Raw genomic sequence first — 20,265 nt, forward strand, 5'->3', positions numbered from 1 at the left:
CGAGGCCGAGGTGTAAATTGCCTGCAAACAGATGAAATCTGGCAAAGCACCTGGTCTTGACGGTCTTCCCATCAAAATATGGAAATTACCTGGCACCCAGAAAGCTCTCACTTCTTTCTGCAATCAAATTCTTGATGGAAACAGGCCATCAGAATGGGGAATTTCGTTCATATCCCGAAAAAAGGTGATCTTTCAAAACCAGATAACTACAGGGATATTTCATTATCAAAATTGGCTGCAAAGATCTACAATCGCCTGATTTTAAATAGGATACGTCCTGTGATTAATGAAGTTTTACGCCCCAACCAGAATGGCTTTCGTCAGGCACGATCAACAACTACGCACATTCTTGCACTGAGGAGAATTGTTGAAGAGGTTAAGAACCATCACAAAGAGGCAGTCATTATCTTTATTGACTTTCGCAAAGCCTTCGATTCCATCAATCGCAACATCATGATGAAGATCCTCTTAGCATACGGCATCCCTCATAAAATTGTAGAAGCCATCAGAGTAATGTATATCAATACATCAGCAGTTGTCCTGACTCCAGATGGTGAGACTGATTGCTTCAACATCGACTCTGGCGTAGTTCAAGGAGACCCTCTTGCTCCATTCTTGTTTATTGTCTGCCTTGACTATGTAGTGCGATCAGCAACTACATCATCAGACGGTCTCACCCTCCGCCGTAGTAGAAGACATCCAGCTGAAGTACTACCAGACCTGGACTTTGCCGATGACATCGCCATTCTTGAAGATTCCATACATGTTGCCGAAAATCTACTGCACAGAATTCAACAAGCCACAGAAGCTATAGGTTTATACTTAAACATCAAGAAGACCCAATTCATACATTTAACCCCTCATCACCTTCTATAACTCTCGCACTGGATGGATCAGCAATAGAACAAGTAGAGGATTTCAGCTACCTCGGAAGCTACTGTTCATCCACTAACCATGATTTCGAAGCAAGACTTGGTCAAGCATGGGGTGCGCTGAACAGTCTTTCAAAAAATATGGGCATCTCGTATCAACAAGTCCACAAAAATCCGCCTCTTTAAGTCAACATTTGAAGCCATTCTTCTTTACGGCTGTGAGACATGGAGTCTTACTTCATCGCTCTCAAAATCATTGGATGGAGCATACACCCGCATGCTGAGGAGGAAAGTCCAAAACATCCCATGGTCCTCACACGCCACCAACAAGACACTATATGCCAACCTTCCCCGTCTTACGACCATCATTCAAAGACGTCGCATGGGCCTTGCCGGTCATGTTATAAGAAGCTCTGAGCCTGCCTCAAGAGTTCTCCTTTGGGAACCAGAAGAGAAAAGGAAAGTGGGAAGACCTCAACTGACTTCGCTCGACATTCTGTTGAAAGATACCAAACTAGACCTGAGTGAACTGAGAAAGAGCATGCTTGATAGAGATGTGTGGAGACAAATTATCATGGCACCCACTTAATAGTGGGATGACATTAAGTAAGTAAGTTTGGTCAAAGGTCAGCAAAAGCATTTCCGGTCATTTTTTGGGGTAAACGTTGTGTTAGACTGAATATAAATATGTATTTTCTGAACAATTTGACACCAAAAGCAAATCTGTATGATTTGGTTGTCGAGATATAAGAACCACACATTTCTAACCTTTGACCCCGATTTTGGGCATGTTCGCCCCCGATAACGAATTTGGCACATATCCCATGTTGTTCCTTGGGGTCTAATTATCCTATAACAGTTGAGATATTCTCTCCTAAATTGAATGCATACAAATCTTACCCAGGTCCTAAACTAGTAGTAGTTATTAATGAATAAAGGTCAATGACCTTTGACCCGACTATCTGACCAATGGCACAAGTAACCCGAAATTTGCAAAAACTTTATTTTGTTGTTTGACCACTAAAACATAGATGTAGACACCACAGTTGTCTTTTTAAACCCAGGAATTGAGGAGTTATAAGCCATCAAATGCCACAAAAAGGTCACTGACCTTTGACCCTCAATATCTCACTAACGCAGCAACTAGAAGGCTGCAAATTTTTTGGTATTTATTCACACCTAAAGCTACAAGAAAATACCAAAAGACCTTTTATTAGAATTTTTTCAAGGTTACATAGGATAAATGTCACATATAGCCTGTACTATAGGCCTAGACTGATTAATATATCCATTAAAGACATTTTTTCCCCTAAAATTGTGAATAGGCCTGTACACTTTTAATGTCACGTAATAAACTATTAGTTTGATCAAGAACTGACAAAATATAATCTAAAGCCAAAATAATTAAATTGTCTGTCAGACAATAGTTTTATTTATTTTTTATTTTTTTACAGAAGTAACTTTATTAAAATGGCCTATTTAAAGTCTGATTTTATTCAGATCTAAATTGTTCATGTTTTAGGTGGGGAACAATACATCTTTAATTACTATAACTAAATGGTACGCTCGCTTCGCTCGCGTACCATCTAGGTCGTGCCCACAGATGGTTCGCGAATACATAATAATTTCAGCGTTAAAAAACTGGCGATTTCAAATGTACGTATCGCAGGACAATAATACATGTCGTTTACAGCTACAGGAACGAATAAATAGACACTGTGATTTATGTACTCAACTAAAATTAGCACCATGGGAATTACTTCCGAAAGAGAAACCAATTGTTTAAGTCAAATTTAAACAAACTTAATTTGTGTTTTGTATGTAACATTAGGGTTGAGGGATGGGGAAGAGGATGGGTGCAAAGAGGAACAATTTTTAAATATTATTCTTTATCCATTTAGTAACGAAATATAATTGAACTTATTCAACCTTATGTTCCTAAGCGGTCTCGGAGATCTAGATCTGAGTCTCTTCTTGCCCATATATTTCATCCTTCCACTAAGTTTTATGGAAATCGTTCATTTTCTTCGGCATCTGTTTCTCTATGGAATGCGTTGCCTATTGAAATCCGTCAGGCTACTTCCACCAGTGTCTTCAAATCTCTCCTCAAAACCCACTTTTTAATTTGTAAATTTCTAAATTGTTCTGTCTTTGTAAAGCGCATTGAGGCTTTCAGCATAATGCGCTATATCAAGTACCAGTTATTATTATTATTATTATTGTTTTCATGTTTTACAAATAATATACCACTAAACACAGTAAAACATTGCGACGTAATACTTTGTTGAAACTATCACCGTCCTAGTCGATTGAAATAGTACAGTAGGCCCTACATGTAACGATACATCACTACGACGTGTATATTTATATAATGTAAAACAATTTGTGAAAACCACCTCTATTCGGGAAAATCATAAATTCGATTTAATCGTCAATAAATATTAAATTATCTAACTCAACTTAATTAGTAGGCCTAATGGTTTTCAATTGTTTCTTAGAGCCAATTCATACTTAAAAGTTGGTTCTTACCCTACCCACCAAAGTTGTTCTGCGTTTAGGGCATGTGATGTACCGTAGGCCTATCCTCTACTGGTTTTACAACGCTACTCATGCCAGTGAGGGAAGGGTGATGATGTGGGTGGTTTAACTGCAATAATAAAGATTTTATACATAATATACGGCGAGTGAAAACGCTAGCTCTTTATCCGTTTAAAAAAAATTTATATCCAACCTCTGCAGCACAGATTGAAAAAAAAAATGGATCGAATTTCTGTTATGAGTATACAGTAGTTGCCTTTACGACGCCTGACGGAATAGACACTTGTGGAACAGAGATTGGAATGTTCCATTCATCGCAAATCAATACATTTGTATTAACGTATATTAAATCTATCAAAATAGTATTTTTTAAAGAAAATCGGCCTGTCTTCAACATTATGATGCTGTACTCGAGCTGTTCAACCGGTTTTCAGCCATTAAAAACAATTATCGTAGGAGGAGATAGGAAAATGCGAAGCATCCTCGTATTATCGTCTGCGGGTATTTTTCAAGACGGACATCCATTAGACAGTGTATACCACGATCGAAAAACACCCCTATTTGGGGCAAATCGTTGAACCTAAATTCGTTTTAATCGTCAATAACTAATTATCGAACTCAATTTAATTAGTAAACAGGGTTACATCAGGCGGTTAAAATCAGTACCGAAAGTACGAACCAACTTTATATACCATCGAGTAAACATTCTAGAAATAACGCGCGATTTACCGAATTTTGCCCTTACGTAAATTTATATAATAGATGTAGGCCTACTATTATTTTTATTTAACGGAAATTTGCCATGACAATTGGTTCATAAATTAATTGGATCATTAATTAAACGTGTAACATTTGTATATTAATAATATATATTAAAAAGTTATAAAAAGAGGATAATTGAAAATGTGCCATTAATAAAAATGCTGTATAAAAATTGCATCGGCCGGGAACTGAACTATAAATAATAACTCTAATTGTTATATTGTTTAGGTTATAATTTGTGGAACTAATGTTCGATATTTAAATTGTGTAAATTGTCCTGGAGTATTAATAAAGAAAAAACATTGCATCGGCCGGGAATTGAACCCGGGTCCCCCGCGTGGCAGGCGAGAATTCTACCACTGTACCACCGATGCCTCACATTCTCGATATCTCGTGTTGTTGAACTTTGAACAAATTCAAATTTATACAAATTCATGATGACATAATCATTTCCTTTTTTTCAGGGAAAGTAAAAATCAACTTCTTGAACAAAATTGGGAATTGAAAGAAAATTTATGTATTAATAAATAGATTCTTTTTAATTCTTTATATACATCTCGACAAGACGTTTTACATCGAATGTGCAATGGATGAAATATTGTTAGACAGAGTTGACGTCACAATGTTGACGTTTGACAGGTGATCCTCTGAATGAGGCTTTAATATACGAACGTAACCAGCTGGAAAGAGACCAATTTTACTGCCGATACGACCATACGCCCAGCCATTACTAATTACTGATTGCATTATGGGAGTATGTTTCCATACGTGTTTGATCCCAAAAAAATAAGCGCTATTATTCTTTCTGCCTCGATAAAATTACCCATGTTCAACGCGTTATTAGTTTTGTTTGTGACCTATTTAACCGGTGACCATGCCTTCCACAAACTTATTTTACTTTTAGGCCTAGGCCTACAAATTTTATTTAAGCTCATTATACTTTGTTTGTGGAAATAAACAAACAATGTCTATCAGGATTAAAACAGGAAAACAAAATATAATGTGTCATAAGAATATTCCAATATCCAGGTTTTCCTCTCACATTGTACATTGTCATCTATTTTAACACATAAGCTTGATTCCCACTTGCCACGTACCCAACGCAAGTGAGTTGACCAATCATAAGCGATAGCTTGGATGATCCATCGCAGTATGATTAGTCAAGTCACCTTAGCTCTGTCTACACTATAAAACTAGTTTGACCCAAAAAATGTGCCCAAATGGTAGTGATATGCCAAAATACCGTAGTGATATGACGTCATCATGTCAATATATGTGAAGATCACATTTTTTGTAACATAAAATTTGATAGTGTGGACAGAGCTTTACGTTGCGTTAAATATTAAAATGTATACAGTGGGAACCCAAGCATTACCTTTCCATGATTTATCTACACTATCATGTTCTTCAAAATCTGACTGAAAAATATTGTAGGACCTGCGAAAACAAAATAAACAGGGACATAAGAATGTTTTCCGTAGATCTTCTAATTGTAACTCTGGGTTATTATTCTTTGATTGTTTTTTAGGGTGGGTTACAATTAGAAGGTGGGGGGGGGGGGGTTACTATTAGAGTATTGGGTTACTATTACTAATCTTAAATTAGACACCACCTGAACATAGTAACCCACCCCAACTTTTCCGGTCAGCAACTTATAGCAAAATAATAAAACAGTACGAATAAACAAATTTGGTTGAACTCTAAGATAAACTCAAAAACACTCAATCCTCCCCCACTCCCGAGATCAAACATCTCCTTATTTTCAAAATACGGCTGCATCATAAGTTTTATTTAAGTTTTACGGCTGCATCATAAGTGACTCTGGGTTCTATTAGAGTAGTGGGTTACTATTAGAAGATTTACGCTAGTACGGCACTTTACTTTAATTCGAAAATGTTATAAAAAATTGAAAATTAAAAATGTTGTTATCGTATGAATAAAAAATACGTAAGTGTGACTAAAAACATAAAATAGATAAATATATTTTCGCAAAACAATTACATAGTAGTAATTAAAAAAAATTTGCATCGGCCGGGAATTGAACCCGGGTCCCCCGCGTGGCAGGCGAGAATTCTACCACTGAACCACCGATGCTACATGTTATATATAATAGTATTATTGTATGGCCTTTACTTTACTTGCTTATTTATTTATTATATTAGTCTCCCCCCCCCCCAGCCCCAGCCTAGACTGATTAATATATCCATTAAAGACATTTGTCCCCTTAAATTGTGAATAGGCCTATGACATGTTAATGTCACGTAATAGTTTGACCAAGAACTGAAAAAATATAATGTAAAGCCAAAATACTTAAATTGTCTGTCAGACAATAGTTTTATTTATTTTTTATTTTTTTACAGAAGTAACTTTATTAAAATAGCCTATTTAAAGTCTGATTTTATTCAGATCTAAATTGTTCATGTTTTAGGTGGGGAACAATACATCTTTAATTACTATAATGTAGGCCTACTATTATTTTAATTTAACGGAAATAAAATTTGCCATGACAATTGGTTCATAAATTAATTGGATCATTAATTAAACGTGTAACATTTGTATATTAATAATATATATAAACAAGAATATTTCTTACAAAAAAACGCTGCTTGCTTATTGTTATTGCTAAGGTCAAGTCTGGGGGTCACTTCGTCAAGCCTAGATACTTCAAGTATCCTATTACAAACAAAAACTTCAATGGACTGTTTTGATAATAATTACAGTGAATTATAGTAATATCATGGGACTCATAAATACCAGAAATGCTTTGGGATTTGTCATTAGACTCTTTTCCCAGCCGTTTTTTGGATTCAACAGGTGGTACCTATAAATTATAGTCGAGTTTCCATTTTAACAAAAATTTCAAAGTGTAGTACTATACTGCTGCTTGATTTCATCTAATGAATGAGTCATCTCGTGTGACGTAGCGGGCTAGAGCAGCAGCGTGAAAAGTTATAAAAAGAGGATAATTGAAAATGTGCAATTAATAAAAATGCTGTATAAAAATTGCATCGGCCGGGAACTGAACTATAAATAATAACACTAATTTGTATATTGTTTAGGTTATAATTTGTGGAACTAATGTTCGATGTTTAAATTGTGTAAATTGTGACAAGTTCAGGTCAAAGGAAAACTAAACTGCCCTGGAGAAATAATAAAGAAAAAACATTGCATCGGCCGGGAATTGAACCCGGGTCCCCCGCGTGGCAGGCGAGAATTCTACCACTGAACCACCGATGCCTCACATTCTCAATAGCTCGTGTTGTTGAACTTTGAACGATAACGTTATCGCTCCTTACGCTATACTTCTGTATTATACAAATTCATGATGACGTAATCATTTCATTTTATTCAGGGAAAGTAAAAATCAACTTCTTGAACAAAATTGGGAATTTAAAGAAAATGGGCGCAGGCAAACACAATTTATGTATTAATAAATAGATTCTTTTTAATTCTTTATATATATCTCGACAAGACGTTTTACATCAAATGTGCAATGGATGAAATATTGTTAGACAGAGTTGACGTCACAATGTTGACGTTTGACAGGTGATCCTCTGAATGAGGCTTTAATATACGAACGTAACCAGCTGGAAAGAGACCAATTTTACTGCCGATACGACCATACGCCCAGCCATCGTCATTGGTAGGACCGATTTGGGAAAAGACTTCACCTGAAAAATGACAGATAAATGACGTATTGAGCTACAAGAACTTTGTTAGACCTGTTTTTATCGAATTTATTATATATACAGTACAAGAAAGAAAATAGATTCAAGGCAAATCAATTAATCTTTGCATAGAGATAGATATTTTCATCATAGTCTCTAATAATAATAATAATAATAACAGGATTTTTATAGCGCACATACCACTCAAGAGTGCTCAAGGCGCATTAAAAAAAAATAAAAACATAAAAACATCATAATCTCTATGGCCCTTGCAAAGAATTAGTTTACATTGTGGTCCTTAAAAACGGGTCCTCCTAAATCCCAAACATGGGCCTGCCCTACCAAGCACTGCCAATAAAAGTGTACGAACCATGACTTTGTATGGGATGGAGTTCTAAAGTGATTTTTATGTTTGTTGTGGTTTTAGACAGAGAGGTTATCGAGATGACCGAGAGACGAAAAAATTATAAAGTTACATTACGCATTGTTCTATGGTTCAATAAGATAAAGTGATTGGCAACAAATTAATATCTGTAATTTTAAAAAAAAGAGACCAAAAAGCAAATAATCTGATCAAGCATGGTGCTGTACCAACCTCTTTGAAGAGCCAGTTCATCATGTTGGCCAGGTTCAAAGTTCCATAATGCTTGGACATTGTGTTCTGTTTGGTCTGAAGGCAGCGATATTATATGAAAGCTTCTATACGACTTGGTCTTTTTTGCGACGTCATCATTTATTTTATTCAAACTATTTTTTCCAGGTATATCACTGCCAGTCTCTCGACTGACAGTACGACGGAACTGATCACGAGCTTCAGAACTATGGACTACGCATGACCGACTATTTGGTAACCAACTACGTTGATCATGAGAATGATTAGTGTGAGCAGAATTTATTTTACTGCCAGAGGTATCAGTGCTCCAGTGAGAGCTGCTGTGTTGCTCAAAGACGTGTGATGTCACAGGAGATGGTACATCCTGGTGGTCGACTGGTGGTTTTGCGTCACTGGTACTCTGTGATCGTTGGGTTGACGTGACGCTTGGCTGAGTGGCTTTCTGGTGTGCCAGTGAAAGAAGTCGTTGCTGGACTGCTGATATGGCTAAGTTTTGAGAAACTCGCTTTCTGTCAGTCTCGATTAAGTGTTTGGTTACATAGTCTAAGACAAAAATAAATGACTGATAAATAATTACGGTACGTATGTAGTAGGCCTAGCTGGTGTACCACCGGAGAAAAAACCAGAGACGGAGAATGTGTGTATCCACAACTTTGCGCTGATTACTTGCTGCATTATAGGAGTATGTTTCCATACGTGTTTGATCCCAAAAGAATAACAAAATAAGCGTTATTATTCTTTCTGCCTCGATACAATTACCCATGTTCAACGCGTTATTAGTTTTGTTTGTGACCTATTTAACCGGTGACCATACCTTCCACAAACTTATTTTACTTTTAGGCCTAGGCCTACAAATTTTATTTAAGCTCATTATACTTTGTTTGTGGAAATAAACAAACAATGTCTATCAGGATTAAAACAGGAAAACAAAATATAATGTGTCATAAGAATATTCCAATATCCAGGTTTTCCTCTCACATTGTACATTGTCATCTATTTTAACACATAAGCTTGATTCCCACTTGCCACGTACGCAACGCAAGTGAGTTGACCAATCATAAGCGATAGCTTGGATGATCCATCGCAGTATGATTAGTCAAGTCACCTTAGCTCTGTCTACACTATAAAACTAGTTTGACCCAAAAAATGTGCCAAAATGGTAGTGATATGCCAAAATACGGTAGTGATATTACGTCATCATGTCAATATATGTGAAGATCACATTTTTTTGTAACATAAAATTTGATAGTGTGGACAGAGCTTTACGTTGCGTTAAATATTAAAAATGTATACAGTGGGAACCAAGCATTACCTTTCCATGATTTATCTACACTATCCTGTTCTTCAAAATCTGACTGAAAAATATTGTACCACCTGCGAAAACAAAATAAAACAGGAACATAAGAATGTTTTCCGTAAATCTTCTAATTGTAACTCTGGGTTATTATTCTTTGATTGTTTTTTAGGGTGGGTTACAATTAGAAGGGGGTTACTATTAGAGTATTGGTTACGATTACTAATCTTAAATTAGACACCACCTGAACATAGTAACCCACCCCAACTTTTCCGGTCAGCAACTTATAGCAAAATAATAAAAAAGTACAAATAAACAAATTAGGTTGAACTCTAAGGTAAACTCAAAAACACTCAATCCTCCCCCACTCCCGAGATCAACATCTCCTTATTTTCAAAATACGGCTGCATCATAAGTTTTACTTAAGTTTTACGGCTGCATCATAAGTGACTCTGGGTTCTATTAGAGTAGTGGGTTACTATATTAGAAGATTTACGCTAGTATGGCATTTTATTTTAATTCGAAAATGTTATAAAAAAATGAAAATTAAAAATGTTGTCATCGTATGAATAAAAAATACGTAAGTATGACTAAAAACATGAAAAAGATAAATATATTTTCGCAAAACAATTACATGTAGAATTTAAAAAAATTTGCATCGGCCGGGAATTGAACCCGGGTCCCCCGCGTGGCAGGCGAGAATTCTACCACTGAACCACCGATGCCTTCGGAATAGACACGAAACATTACAATTATATTGTAATACAAATAATTTTTTTAATAGAAACATAGGCATATTATAGTAACAGATATCAGTAGAATTTGTGCTGCCTAATATTATGTAATTGTGGACCATTATTAAATTTTTGTACCTGTATATACTGAAAAAATGACAATGCTGTGGGTATCAGTGGCTGGATCTCAATGGAGATACAAAAAAAAAGCGAAAAGCTAAATCAAAACGATAATTAAAACAGCCAACAAAGTTAGCAGGGCTTTCGGCGGGCAACACTAGCCCTTCATCAGTGCAATATAGGCCTATATTGTAATAACTGTAAACATTTTGTATGGGTCAAACCTCTTAGTACGAGAGAGTTCCTCCGTTTTAAAGGAGAGTAACAAATAAATATTATTATATTTTTCTTATTATAATTATTAATTATTATTATTATTATCATAAGTAGGCCTGGTATCTAATTAATAATATTAGGTCAAGGGAAACTTAATTGTTCTGGAGATTTAATAAAGAAAAAATTGCATCGGCCGGGAATTGAACCCGGGTCCCCCGCGTGGCAGGCGAGAATTCTACCACTGAACCACCGATGCCTTCCAGAGATAAAAGACACATTACAACTATATACTAATAAATAAAATAAAATAAATAAAAACAAGTTCGAAAAAGACCGTTTAACAGATACCATATGTAAAATATAAGTAAATAAATAATTGATTATAACATTTTAATTATTTTATGTTTAGGTTGTACTTTTATGTCTAGGTAAAACAAATGCTCAAGAATAATAGAATATTTAAATTGTGTATGTAATTTGTTGTGACAGGATTAGTCAAAACAAATCTTAATCGCCTTGGAGAAATAATAGCCTAAAGAAAGAAAAAATTTGCATCGGCCGGGAATTGAACCCGGGTCCCCCGCGTGGCAGGCGAGAATTCTACCACTGAACCACCGATGCCTTCGACAAAATTAAGAAACATTACAATATAATTTTCAATAAAAATCGAATATTCTAATCGACCCTTTTTTAAAAATATAACAGAAACAAATCCAATATCTCTTAATACATTAATTGATAAAGTATATTAATAATTTTGTAGGCCTATACTATATTGTGTGTTTTTAAAGCGATAAACAAGGTTTCAGAATATTTAAACTAGGCCTAAAAAGGTTGATATGCAATTCGTCATTTGTCCTTAAAAAGTTTGAGATGCCACGTCGCAAAGTGACTTTAGTTTCCGCCAGGATTTAGCAAAACTTAAGTGCCCTGGACAACTGCTGAGAAATTACAACTACACACATACGGGATATAATTTGTCTACAAGGACGTGGAATGTTCCATTATCTGAACTTTTAAATATTATTGTTTTAATAATATTTTATAGTACTGATTGTTAAACTAGAATAATTTATAATAAATCATCTTTTAAATTATTAATTATAATTTGTAAGAAATATTATTTCTTGTTTATACATACTTAGACATATTAAGTGCGCGTTCCGCTGATAAAAACGTTAGGTCTTAAGATATATATAGTATATTTTATTCCATTCCATTCTGTAAGGGGTGAGTTTCCCGCTGTTGAATGAGATGATGAAATCAATAAATAAAACAAAGAACACAAACAAAATTATAATATAGTATATTGCAATAACTTACTGATCTTCATCCTTTCCACCATTTTTCAATAACATATTGATTTTATCAGAGTCAAGGTGGTTAACATCAATATCCTAAAAAAATATAAACATCTAAAACATTATTCTGTTACTATACAAACTAGCATAAAATTGCATCGGCCGGGAATTGAACCCGGGTCCCCCGCGTGGCAGGCGAGAATTCTACCACTGAACCACCGATGCTTCTGGTTGGTTCAACTGATACTGGTACGAAACTATTCCGGTTTGCCTGTCTAATTTACCTCAAACACTGGCCAGTAAGGTGCCAATGTCCCTCCATGGGTGTCGCTCCACTCTAATTTACCTCAAACACTGGCCAGTAAGGTGCCAATGTCCCTCCATGGGTGTCGCTCCACTCTAATTTACCTCAAACACTGGCCAGTAAGGTGCCAATGTCCCTCCATGGGTGTCGCTCCACTCAAATTTACCTCAAACACTGGCCAGTAAGGTGCCAATGTCCCTCCATGGGTGTCGCTCCACTCTAATTTACCTCAAACACTGGCCAGTAAGGTGTCAATGTCCCTCCATGGGTGTCGCTCCACTCTAATTTACCTCAAACACTGGCCAGTAGGGTGTCAATGTCCCCCTCCATGGGTGTCGCTCCACTCTAATTTACCTCAAACACTGGCCAGTAAGGTGCCAATGTCCCTCCATGGGTGTCGCTCCACTCCAATTTACCTCAAACACTGGCCAGTAAGGTGCCAATGTCCCTCCATGGGTGTCGCTCCACTCTAATTTACCTCAAACACTGGCCAGTAAGGTGTCAATGTCCCTCCATGGGTGTCGCTCCACTCTAATTTACCTCAAACACTGGCCAGTAAGGTGCCAATGTCCCTCCATGGGTGTCGCTCCACTCAAATTTACCTCAAACACTGGCCAGTAAGGTGCCAATGTCCCTCCATGGGTGTCGCTCCACTCTAATTTACCTCAAACACTGGCCAGTAAGGTGTCAATGTCCCTCCATGGGTGTCGCTCCACTCTAATTTACCTCAAACACTGGCCAGTAGGGTGTCAATGTCCCTCCATGGGTGTCGCTCCACTCTAATTTACCTCAAACACTGGCCAGTAAGGTGCCAATGTCCCTCCATGGGTGTCGCTCCACTCCAATTTACCTCAAACACTGGCCAGTAAGGTGCCAATGTCCCTCCATGGGTGTCGCTCCACTCTAATTTACCTCAAACACTGGCCAGTAAGGTGTCAATGTCCCTCCATGGGTGTCGCTCCACTCTAATTTACCTCAAACACTGGCCAGTAGGGTGTCAATGTCCCTCCATGGGTGTCGCTCCACTCTAATTTACCTCAAACACTGGCCAGTAGGGTGTCAATGTCCCTCCATGGGTGTCGCTCCACGTTTGAACGTCGTCGGCAGCATTTGCCAATGCAACTGTACTCTTTATTTTCTGATAAACATCTTCATATCTAAAAATAGCAACGATTGCTTGTTATTAGTCGAATCGGGTCCTCCTAAATACCAAGACCTACCAAGACCTACCAAGAACTACCAAGACCTGTCAATTTAAAGTGTTAATTTAACGAAATATGATACAGTATATATAGACTTCTAATAGCATTTCCAACAATAAAACCTCAATTTTAGCGCGATAGACACCAAAAATGTTAAATAATCGACAAGCTTCGCGTTCGCGAAACGAACTGAGTTGATGCATACATTGCGTCACAAATGTCCGCATTGCGTCAACTAGTATGACCTACCAAGAACTACCAAGACCTGTTAATTTTAAGGTTTTATTTTAACGAAATATGATATATGTAGACTTCTAATAGCTTTTTCAACAATAAAACCTCAATTTTAGCGTGATATAGACACCAACAATTTTTAATGTAGACAGTAGGCCTACGACAGGAGAGCTGCGTCGAGTGTTAGTGAGCCATACTCTAGTTGACGCAATACGTACATTGTGACGCATGTATGCATCAAAAACTTAGTTCGTTTCGCGAAGCTTGTCGATTTATGATTATTTAACATTTTTGTAACATTTTTGGTGTCTATATCGCGCTGAAATTGAGGTTTAATTGTTGGAAATGCTATTAGAAGTCTATATATATCATATTTCGTTAAATTAATACTTTAAATTGACAGGTCTTGGTAGGTCTTGGTAGTTCTTGGAAGGTCTTGGTAGGTCTTGGTATTTAGGAGGACCCGTCGAATCGATTCACCGGTACATGAACAATTAGGCCTACCCAGCTTGCTACGTATGTATATTATGCATTACGTCAGTAATCACGCATAATGAAGAATACGGTACCGCGCAGTATCGAAGACGTAACGCAGATGTGCGCAAGTGGCCCTCCAACGCTTTGTTTCGACATTATGTTAGGCCTAATGGATGTTTTTTTGTTTACCGCTGCGCACTGCTCAGGGGCCCTCATAAGCTCCGATACACCACTGTAGACGCGTGCTAAACTAAACGTATAAGTTGAATGTTTTCTGTATAATACTTACCCAGGTAAAGCGGATATATCAAGTGCGTTGACAAACTTAAGCATCTCCTCCTTTAAGGTTCCAAGCCTTTCCTTTTCAAGTAACTGACATTTATCAAATTGCGCCAACATTTTCTGAAGAAGAAAAAAACATTTCAAGAGAACAAGGTTTTATAATAATTAATATACATAATTTTAAGTAGAAAATTGGAAAATGTTAGCTCGGATCATCACTTGCATATCCATCTGATTACTGCGCTGTGATTGTGTACCCGATAAAACTAGATTCTCTCAATGTCAAATATTCGTGTGAATTGCGAGTATTAGGGCCTATTCGTGTTATTGTATGCAAAAATGCTGTAGTGCATCAATTAGACTCCGAAGTTTACATTAGTTTTTTTTTATATATACCGTAATGTATTTGACTTCTTTATTGCTTAAAGCGTGGTTCCCACTAGAACGCCACGCAGCGATGTATCGACGCAAAGTGCTAATTGCGTAATCATAGGAACCGACGACGCAATTAGTGCTGCAAACATCGTGGGTTTGATTTCACGCAGGCGGAGGCAAACACATTTATTGGAATGGCATTTGCTTACGGCGCTTAGGTTGCGTCACTAGTAGGAACCATTAACGCGTACCATTTATTGTGTGCTTCTCATGCCACGTGACTATTGACATTATTCTATTTTTAACTTAGTATTTTTCTTGACTTAGGTGGAAATGCCCGAGTTCGAATTATATATTTATTTCTTTTGTTTATATAAGCGTGGTAGCCACTAGAACGCAACGCAGCGACGTATTGACATAGTGATGTACGTCTGCGTAATCACAAGTGGGAACCGACGACGCAATAGTGCTGCAAAACATCGTAGGTTTGCTTTCACGCAGGCGAGGGCAAACACAATTATTAGAATGGCATTTTCTTACATTGCTAGTGGGAACCAAACTAAAGCGTGGTTCCCACTAGCGACGCAACGCAAGGACGTAACGCAACGCAACAAGTGAATTGACCAATCACAAGCGATGGCTTATTCGCTTGTGATTGCTAACTGTCTATAACTTCGCTTGTCATTGGTTAAAACGCTTGCGTTGCGTTTACGTCCTTGCGTTACGTTCTAGTGGGAACCAAACTTAACGCACTTATTGAGTGCTTCTCATGCCACGTGACTCTTGTCATTATTCTATTTATACCTTATAGTATTTGTTCTTGATGTTGCCATTACACATCAATATGCCTTTAAGGTAGAATTCCTTTGCAGAGTCTCGATGTTTTGCAAATTGTTCTGCTCGTTTGTATAATTTATTTTTCGTTTCCGTTCCAATCCCTTCTTTTTTACTTTCTTCTTCGGCGAACTTATTGGCTTTGTGCGCTGAAATTATAGCCATGTGATACGCCTACAAAATTAGATACAATTGCGTTTTATTAAAAACGTAAATTTATTTTATTTTGTTTTCAATTATAACGCCAGGTAGCGAGGAGTCAATAGAAAATAGAAAATTGCACCAAGAAAAAAATATACAAATAGGCCTACATAATTTAGAAGTGTATTACACTTAATTTAATATTGTCTGTTACGGGGCGCCGTTTAGATAATTATGTCCCAAACGGCGTCCCGTATTGTAACGATTATCTAATTAATACTGTATTAACAAAAATATACAAATGAAATAATTACTTTTTTAGCTTTTCTGATTTTCGATAACAACCTCATATAGCCACTTTGTGCATCTGAGAATTCTTCTTCGAATTTTCTTATTTCTTGGACTCCACTAAATATTGTTTTATGACAATGTGACTTTTTCCATCTACAAAAATAAAATTAACGTTAGCACAAACTTGCAAACATTCAATCCATTTTTATTTCATGTTAACTGAAATAGGATAAATATAATTCGTTTTTTAATTTGAATTCACTCTTGGATTTGATAGAATTCTCACAAATGGATTGAATTCTCGTAGAACTCAAAAACTCGTCACGGTTAAGAAGGTATTTTCACACAGATCGCGAGGAAGTTTATGATTATGCAAGTATCCAAACAAGAGCTTTGCATTATGATAAATAGGCCTATCGAAAACCTTGACTGGAGGTTAAGTCAAAGTTATTTTTTGAACAAAAAAACGTCTGTATTTCAGTTAAATGTTTTTTTTTTGACTAATTTTTGGTGAAAGTTAATGATACTTCAAAATGACCCACTTTTTTTCGAAATCTTTTATTTTTTTGGAATTAGTCAAAGCGACAATACATCTTTAACAGACACTACGCGCCGCAGAGTGTAATGTACAGTTACAAATATTTTCGCACACTTTCCTATCTTGGTAAGGCGAGCTCTGTGTCCTGTTGTTAGATTGCCTTTTTGAATACAGTGTATTTTATTTTGATTATTCTTCGCACCTGTCGTCCACACATGCCACGCCTATTCTGATACCTACTTTTGCATGAAAGAAAAGGGTCCTTCGTCTCCTAGAAGCCTTTTCTGACATTGCTCGTGTAAATTGGCTCTGTGTCCAGCTTCTTGTATACATGAACATAGTGCTTCTAACGTCGAACCATACTCATAACCTGAAACAACAAATGGATATTTTCAATATAATGGTAAATAGTGATCATGAAAACAATGAGATTAAAGATAGAAAGTATATAGCGCTTTAGACCGCTCGGGCTGACTGCATACCTTTTTAAAAATGAAACACATTACCCATGGTAAGGTCTATTTGTTCCAAAATAAATAAATAGCTCTATTAATAATTCCATAACACAAAATGTTGGTTTTAATAATGTGGGTGCCTATTATTAAAAGGATATTTAGGTTGTTTAAAATTAAAATGTTATCAGATGATTAAATATAAATAATATAACTTGAATTTAACGTTTCTTGTATTTTTATTCAACTTTAGAGCTTTATTTTCATGCTATAGCAAAAATTATCCACCGTATATCCACCATCTTTGTTCACCTTCTAGGGAGACACCAGACATGTTATTGCATTAGGTTAACTACCTAACTACTGAAATAAAGTGTTCCTGGTTTTTATAGAACAATTTTGCCAAATTTTGTATTTGACCATTTTAAGGGAAATTTATGTTTTTTCGTCATGATTTTTGTTACAAATATTTGATTTATGTACAATCAACCAGTCTATATTATATTTAAAATTCATGCCTGTACACGAGCTTTAAAAGGATATTTAGATGTTTTTAAATAAAAATAACGTGATACCGTATAATTTAAAAAAAAAATATTAGAGTCAGGAGTGGGATTTGAACCCACGCCTACAAGAGTAGACTGCGACCACTCGGCCATCCTGACAACATGCCACTGTATTTTTTTGTAAAACTCATTACCCTGGTAAAAAAATAAATAGCTTGATTAATTTCAATAAACGAATGTTGGTTTCAATCACGTGGGTGCTCATAATTAAAAGGATATTTAGATGTTTTTAAATCAAAATAACGTAGTACCGTATAATAAAAAAAATATTGTCAGAAGTGGGATTCGAACCCACGCCTACAAGAGTAGACTGCGACCTGAACGCAGCGCCTTAGACCGCTCGGCCATCCTGACTACATGCCTCTGTCTAATTTTTGTAAAACTTATTACTCTAGTAAAAAATAAATAGCTTTAATAATTTCAACAAACGAAATGTTGGTTTAAATTAATCACGCGGGTGCTATTAAAAGGATATTTAGATGTTTTAAATCAAAATAACGTAATACTGTATTACGTTATTTTTTAGAAAAAAATATTGTCAGAAGTGGGATTCGACTTAGACCGCTCGGCCATCCTGACTACATCCCCCGGTTTTATTTTAAAACTCATTACCCTTGGTTAAGCATTTTATCCAAATTAAATGGTTTTTTTTATTCATAACACGAAATGCAGGTGTTATATTGAGATGTTTTTAAATCAAAATAATAATGTAATACTGTATAACAAACATTAGTGTCAGAAGTGGGATTCGAACCCACGCCTACAAGATTAGACCGCTCGGCCATCCTGATCCGGTGTCCACTTATTTGGGGAAAACACATTGACGTGGTGGTAAGTTCATGAATGTTTTTATTTGGGAAATAAATCCTTATATTAATTGGAAAAATTAACACGGTAAAGAGCTATAATATTCGTGAACTCCGTTATATATTGAAGAAATGTCGGTTTGAATCAGAATAGGTGGTTTCTAAGCAAAATAACATAATAGAAAAGGATACGAAAAGATTAGTGTCAGAAGTGGGATTCGAACCCACGCCTACAAGAGTAGACTGCGACCTGAACGCAGCGCCTTAGACCGCTCGGCCATCCTGACTGCCCGCTTTTTTTTACCCTGGTAAGGCGTTTTCGCCAAATAAATAGCTTTTGTTATTCATAACACAAAATGCAGGTGTCAATTAAAAGGCTACACGCCAATTATTTTTGAACGACACATTAAGATCAAGACCTATAATATTCATGAACTCTGTTATATTGAAGAAATGTCGGTTTGAATCAGAATAGGTGGTTTCTGAGCAAAATAACATAATATAGGCCTAAAATGATACTAAAAGATTAGTGTCAGAAGTGGGATTCGAACCCACGCCTACAAGAGTAGACTGCGACCTGAACGCAGCCTTAGACCACTCGGCCATCCTGACTTGACTACATGCCCTCTGTTTGTTTTACCCTGGTAAGGCCTTTTTTCCCACAATAAATAGCTTAGGTTATTCATAACACGAAATGCAGGTGTCAATTAAAAGGATATTGAGATGTTTTTAAATCAAAAAAATAACGTAATACTGTATAATAAAACATAATTGTCAGAAGTGGGATTCGAACCCACGCCTACAAGAGTAGACTGCGACCTGAACGCAGCGCCTTAGACCGCTCGGCCATCCTGACTACATGTTCCCTTTCTTCGGGGAAACCATAGAATATCTCTATGGGGAAACACATTGACGTGGAGGCCTATCCATGCATCTTTTCTGAGAAATAATTATTGTTATTAATTTGAAAATATGAAAAGTTGGTTTAAATCAAGTGAATACCTATAATAAACATTGTTTACCTGTTTTCAAAGCGTAATACGTAATTTAAAATGATAAAAAAAAAATGGTGTCAGAAGTGGGATTCGAACCCACGCCTACAAGAGTAGACTGCGACCTGAACGCAGCGCCTTAGACCGCTCGGCCATCCTGACTATTATGCATATTTTGTGAAAAATAACTTTCTATAGTACCTAGATATAATCAGACTATTTTACAGTAGCCGTCAACCTGTTTGCGTACCTTTTTTCAATACATTAGTTGTCCATTTTTCTTCCCATCGTCTCAGTTTCTTTGCGTATTGCACTTCTAACTCCGCCCTCTCTTGTATCATTGACATAAAATCATCACATGACCTACACAATGGAACAGTATTTACATAATCAATAATCATCAATAACATTACAATTTTATTTTTACAATATTTTTTTTTTATTTTCTATAGTACTTCAAATAATAATAAACTTAACTTACTTAAAACCGTTTTCTATTCGTTCTATGATAATTCGATACTGATCAATATCCCAGAAACTGTGTTCGTACTTTTTACTAGACATCTTTTAAGCCTAGGCCTATTTATTACGAAGTTCTTTTGCTAAAAATGTATGGATTTATGATGGGGGCCGGGGACTAAACTTTGTTGTCA

General features: G+C 36.3%; 1 protein-coding gene and 12 non-coding genes across 13 annotated transcripts; all 13 read right to left on the bottom strand.

Moving 5' to 3' along the window:
* Positions 1 to 4,475: 4,475 nt before the first annotated feature.
* Positions 4,476 to 4,546, bottom strand: Trnag-gcc (transfer RNA glycine (anticodon GCC)). The gene has a single exon. It is a non-coding gene; the product is annotated as a tRNA-Gly (tRNA).
* Positions 4,547 to 6,195: 1,649 nt separating this feature from the next.
* On the bottom strand, positions 6,196 to 6,266 carry Trnag-gcc (transfer RNA glycine (anticodon GCC)). The gene has a single exon. It is a non-coding gene; the product is annotated as a tRNA-Gly (tRNA).
* A 1,072-nt stretch (positions 6,267 to 7,338) lies between these two features.
* Trnag-gcc (transfer RNA glycine (anticodon GCC)) lies at positions 7,339 to 7,409 on the bottom strand. The gene has a single exon. It is a non-coding gene; the product is annotated as a tRNA-Gly (tRNA).
* A 196-nt stretch (positions 7,410 to 7,605) lies between these two features.
* On the bottom strand, positions 7,606 to 20,176 carry LOC140055382 (protein kinase C and casein kinase substrate in neurons protein 3-like). Its single transcript, XM_072100721.1, has 11 exons — positions 20,094 to 20,176; positions 19,863 to 19,975; positions 17,037 to 17,166; positions 16,282 to 16,411; positions 15,797 to 16,000; positions 14,625 to 14,737; positions 13,459 to 13,579; positions 12,141 to 12,214; positions 9,766 to 9,827; positions 8,436 to 8,996; positions 7,606 to 7,843 (listed from the first exon to the last, which is right to left on the bottom strand). Exons 1-11 carry the CDS (start codon positions 20,174 to 20,176, stop codon positions 7,650 to 7,652), a joined length of 1,785 nt encoding a protein of 594 aa, XP_071956822.1. The 3' UTR covers positions 7,606 to 7,649.
* Positions 10,402 to 10,472, bottom strand: Trnag-gcc (transfer RNA glycine (anticodon GCC)). The gene has a single exon. It is a non-coding gene; the product is annotated as a tRNA-Gly (tRNA).
* Positions 11,003 to 11,073, bottom strand: Trnag-gcc (transfer RNA glycine (anticodon GCC)). The gene has a single exon. It is a non-coding gene; the product is annotated as a tRNA-Gly (tRNA).
* Positions 11,368 to 11,438, bottom strand: Trnag-gcc (transfer RNA glycine (anticodon GCC)). The gene has a single exon. It is a non-coding gene; the product is annotated as a tRNA-Gly (tRNA).
* Positions 12,273 to 12,343, bottom strand: Trnag-gcc (transfer RNA glycine (anticodon GCC)). Its single transcript has one exon. It is a non-coding gene; the product is annotated as a tRNA-Gly (tRNA).
* On the bottom strand, positions 18,085 to 18,168 carry Trnal-cag (transfer RNA leucine (anticodon CAG)). The gene has a single exon. It is a non-coding gene; the product is annotated as a tRNA-Leu (tRNA).
* Positions 18,824 to 18,907, bottom strand: Trnal-cag (transfer RNA leucine (anticodon CAG)). Its single transcript has one exon. It is a non-coding gene; the product is annotated as a tRNA-Leu (tRNA).
* Positions 19,151 to 19,232, bottom strand: Trnal-cag (transfer RNA leucine (anticodon CAG)). The gene has a single exon. It is a non-coding gene; the product is annotated as a tRNA-Leu (tRNA).
* Trnal-cag (transfer RNA leucine (anticodon CAG)) lies at positions 19,393 to 19,476 on the bottom strand. Its single transcript has one exon. It is a non-coding gene; the product is annotated as a tRNA-Leu (tRNA).
* On the bottom strand, positions 19,691 to 19,774 carry Trnal-cag (transfer RNA leucine (anticodon CAG)). Its single transcript has one exon. It is a non-coding gene; the product is annotated as a tRNA-Leu (tRNA).
* Positions 20,177 to 20,265: the final 89 nt, after the last annotated feature.

This window comes from Antedon mediterranea, chromosome 7 (assembly GCF_964355755.1).
Source record: "Antedon mediterranea chromosome 7, ecAntMedi1.1, whole genome shotgun sequence".
In the NCBI taxonomy this organism is placed as follows: domain Eukaryota; kingdom Metazoa; phylum Echinodermata; class Crinoidea; order Comatulida; family Antedonidae; genus Antedon; species Antedon mediterranea.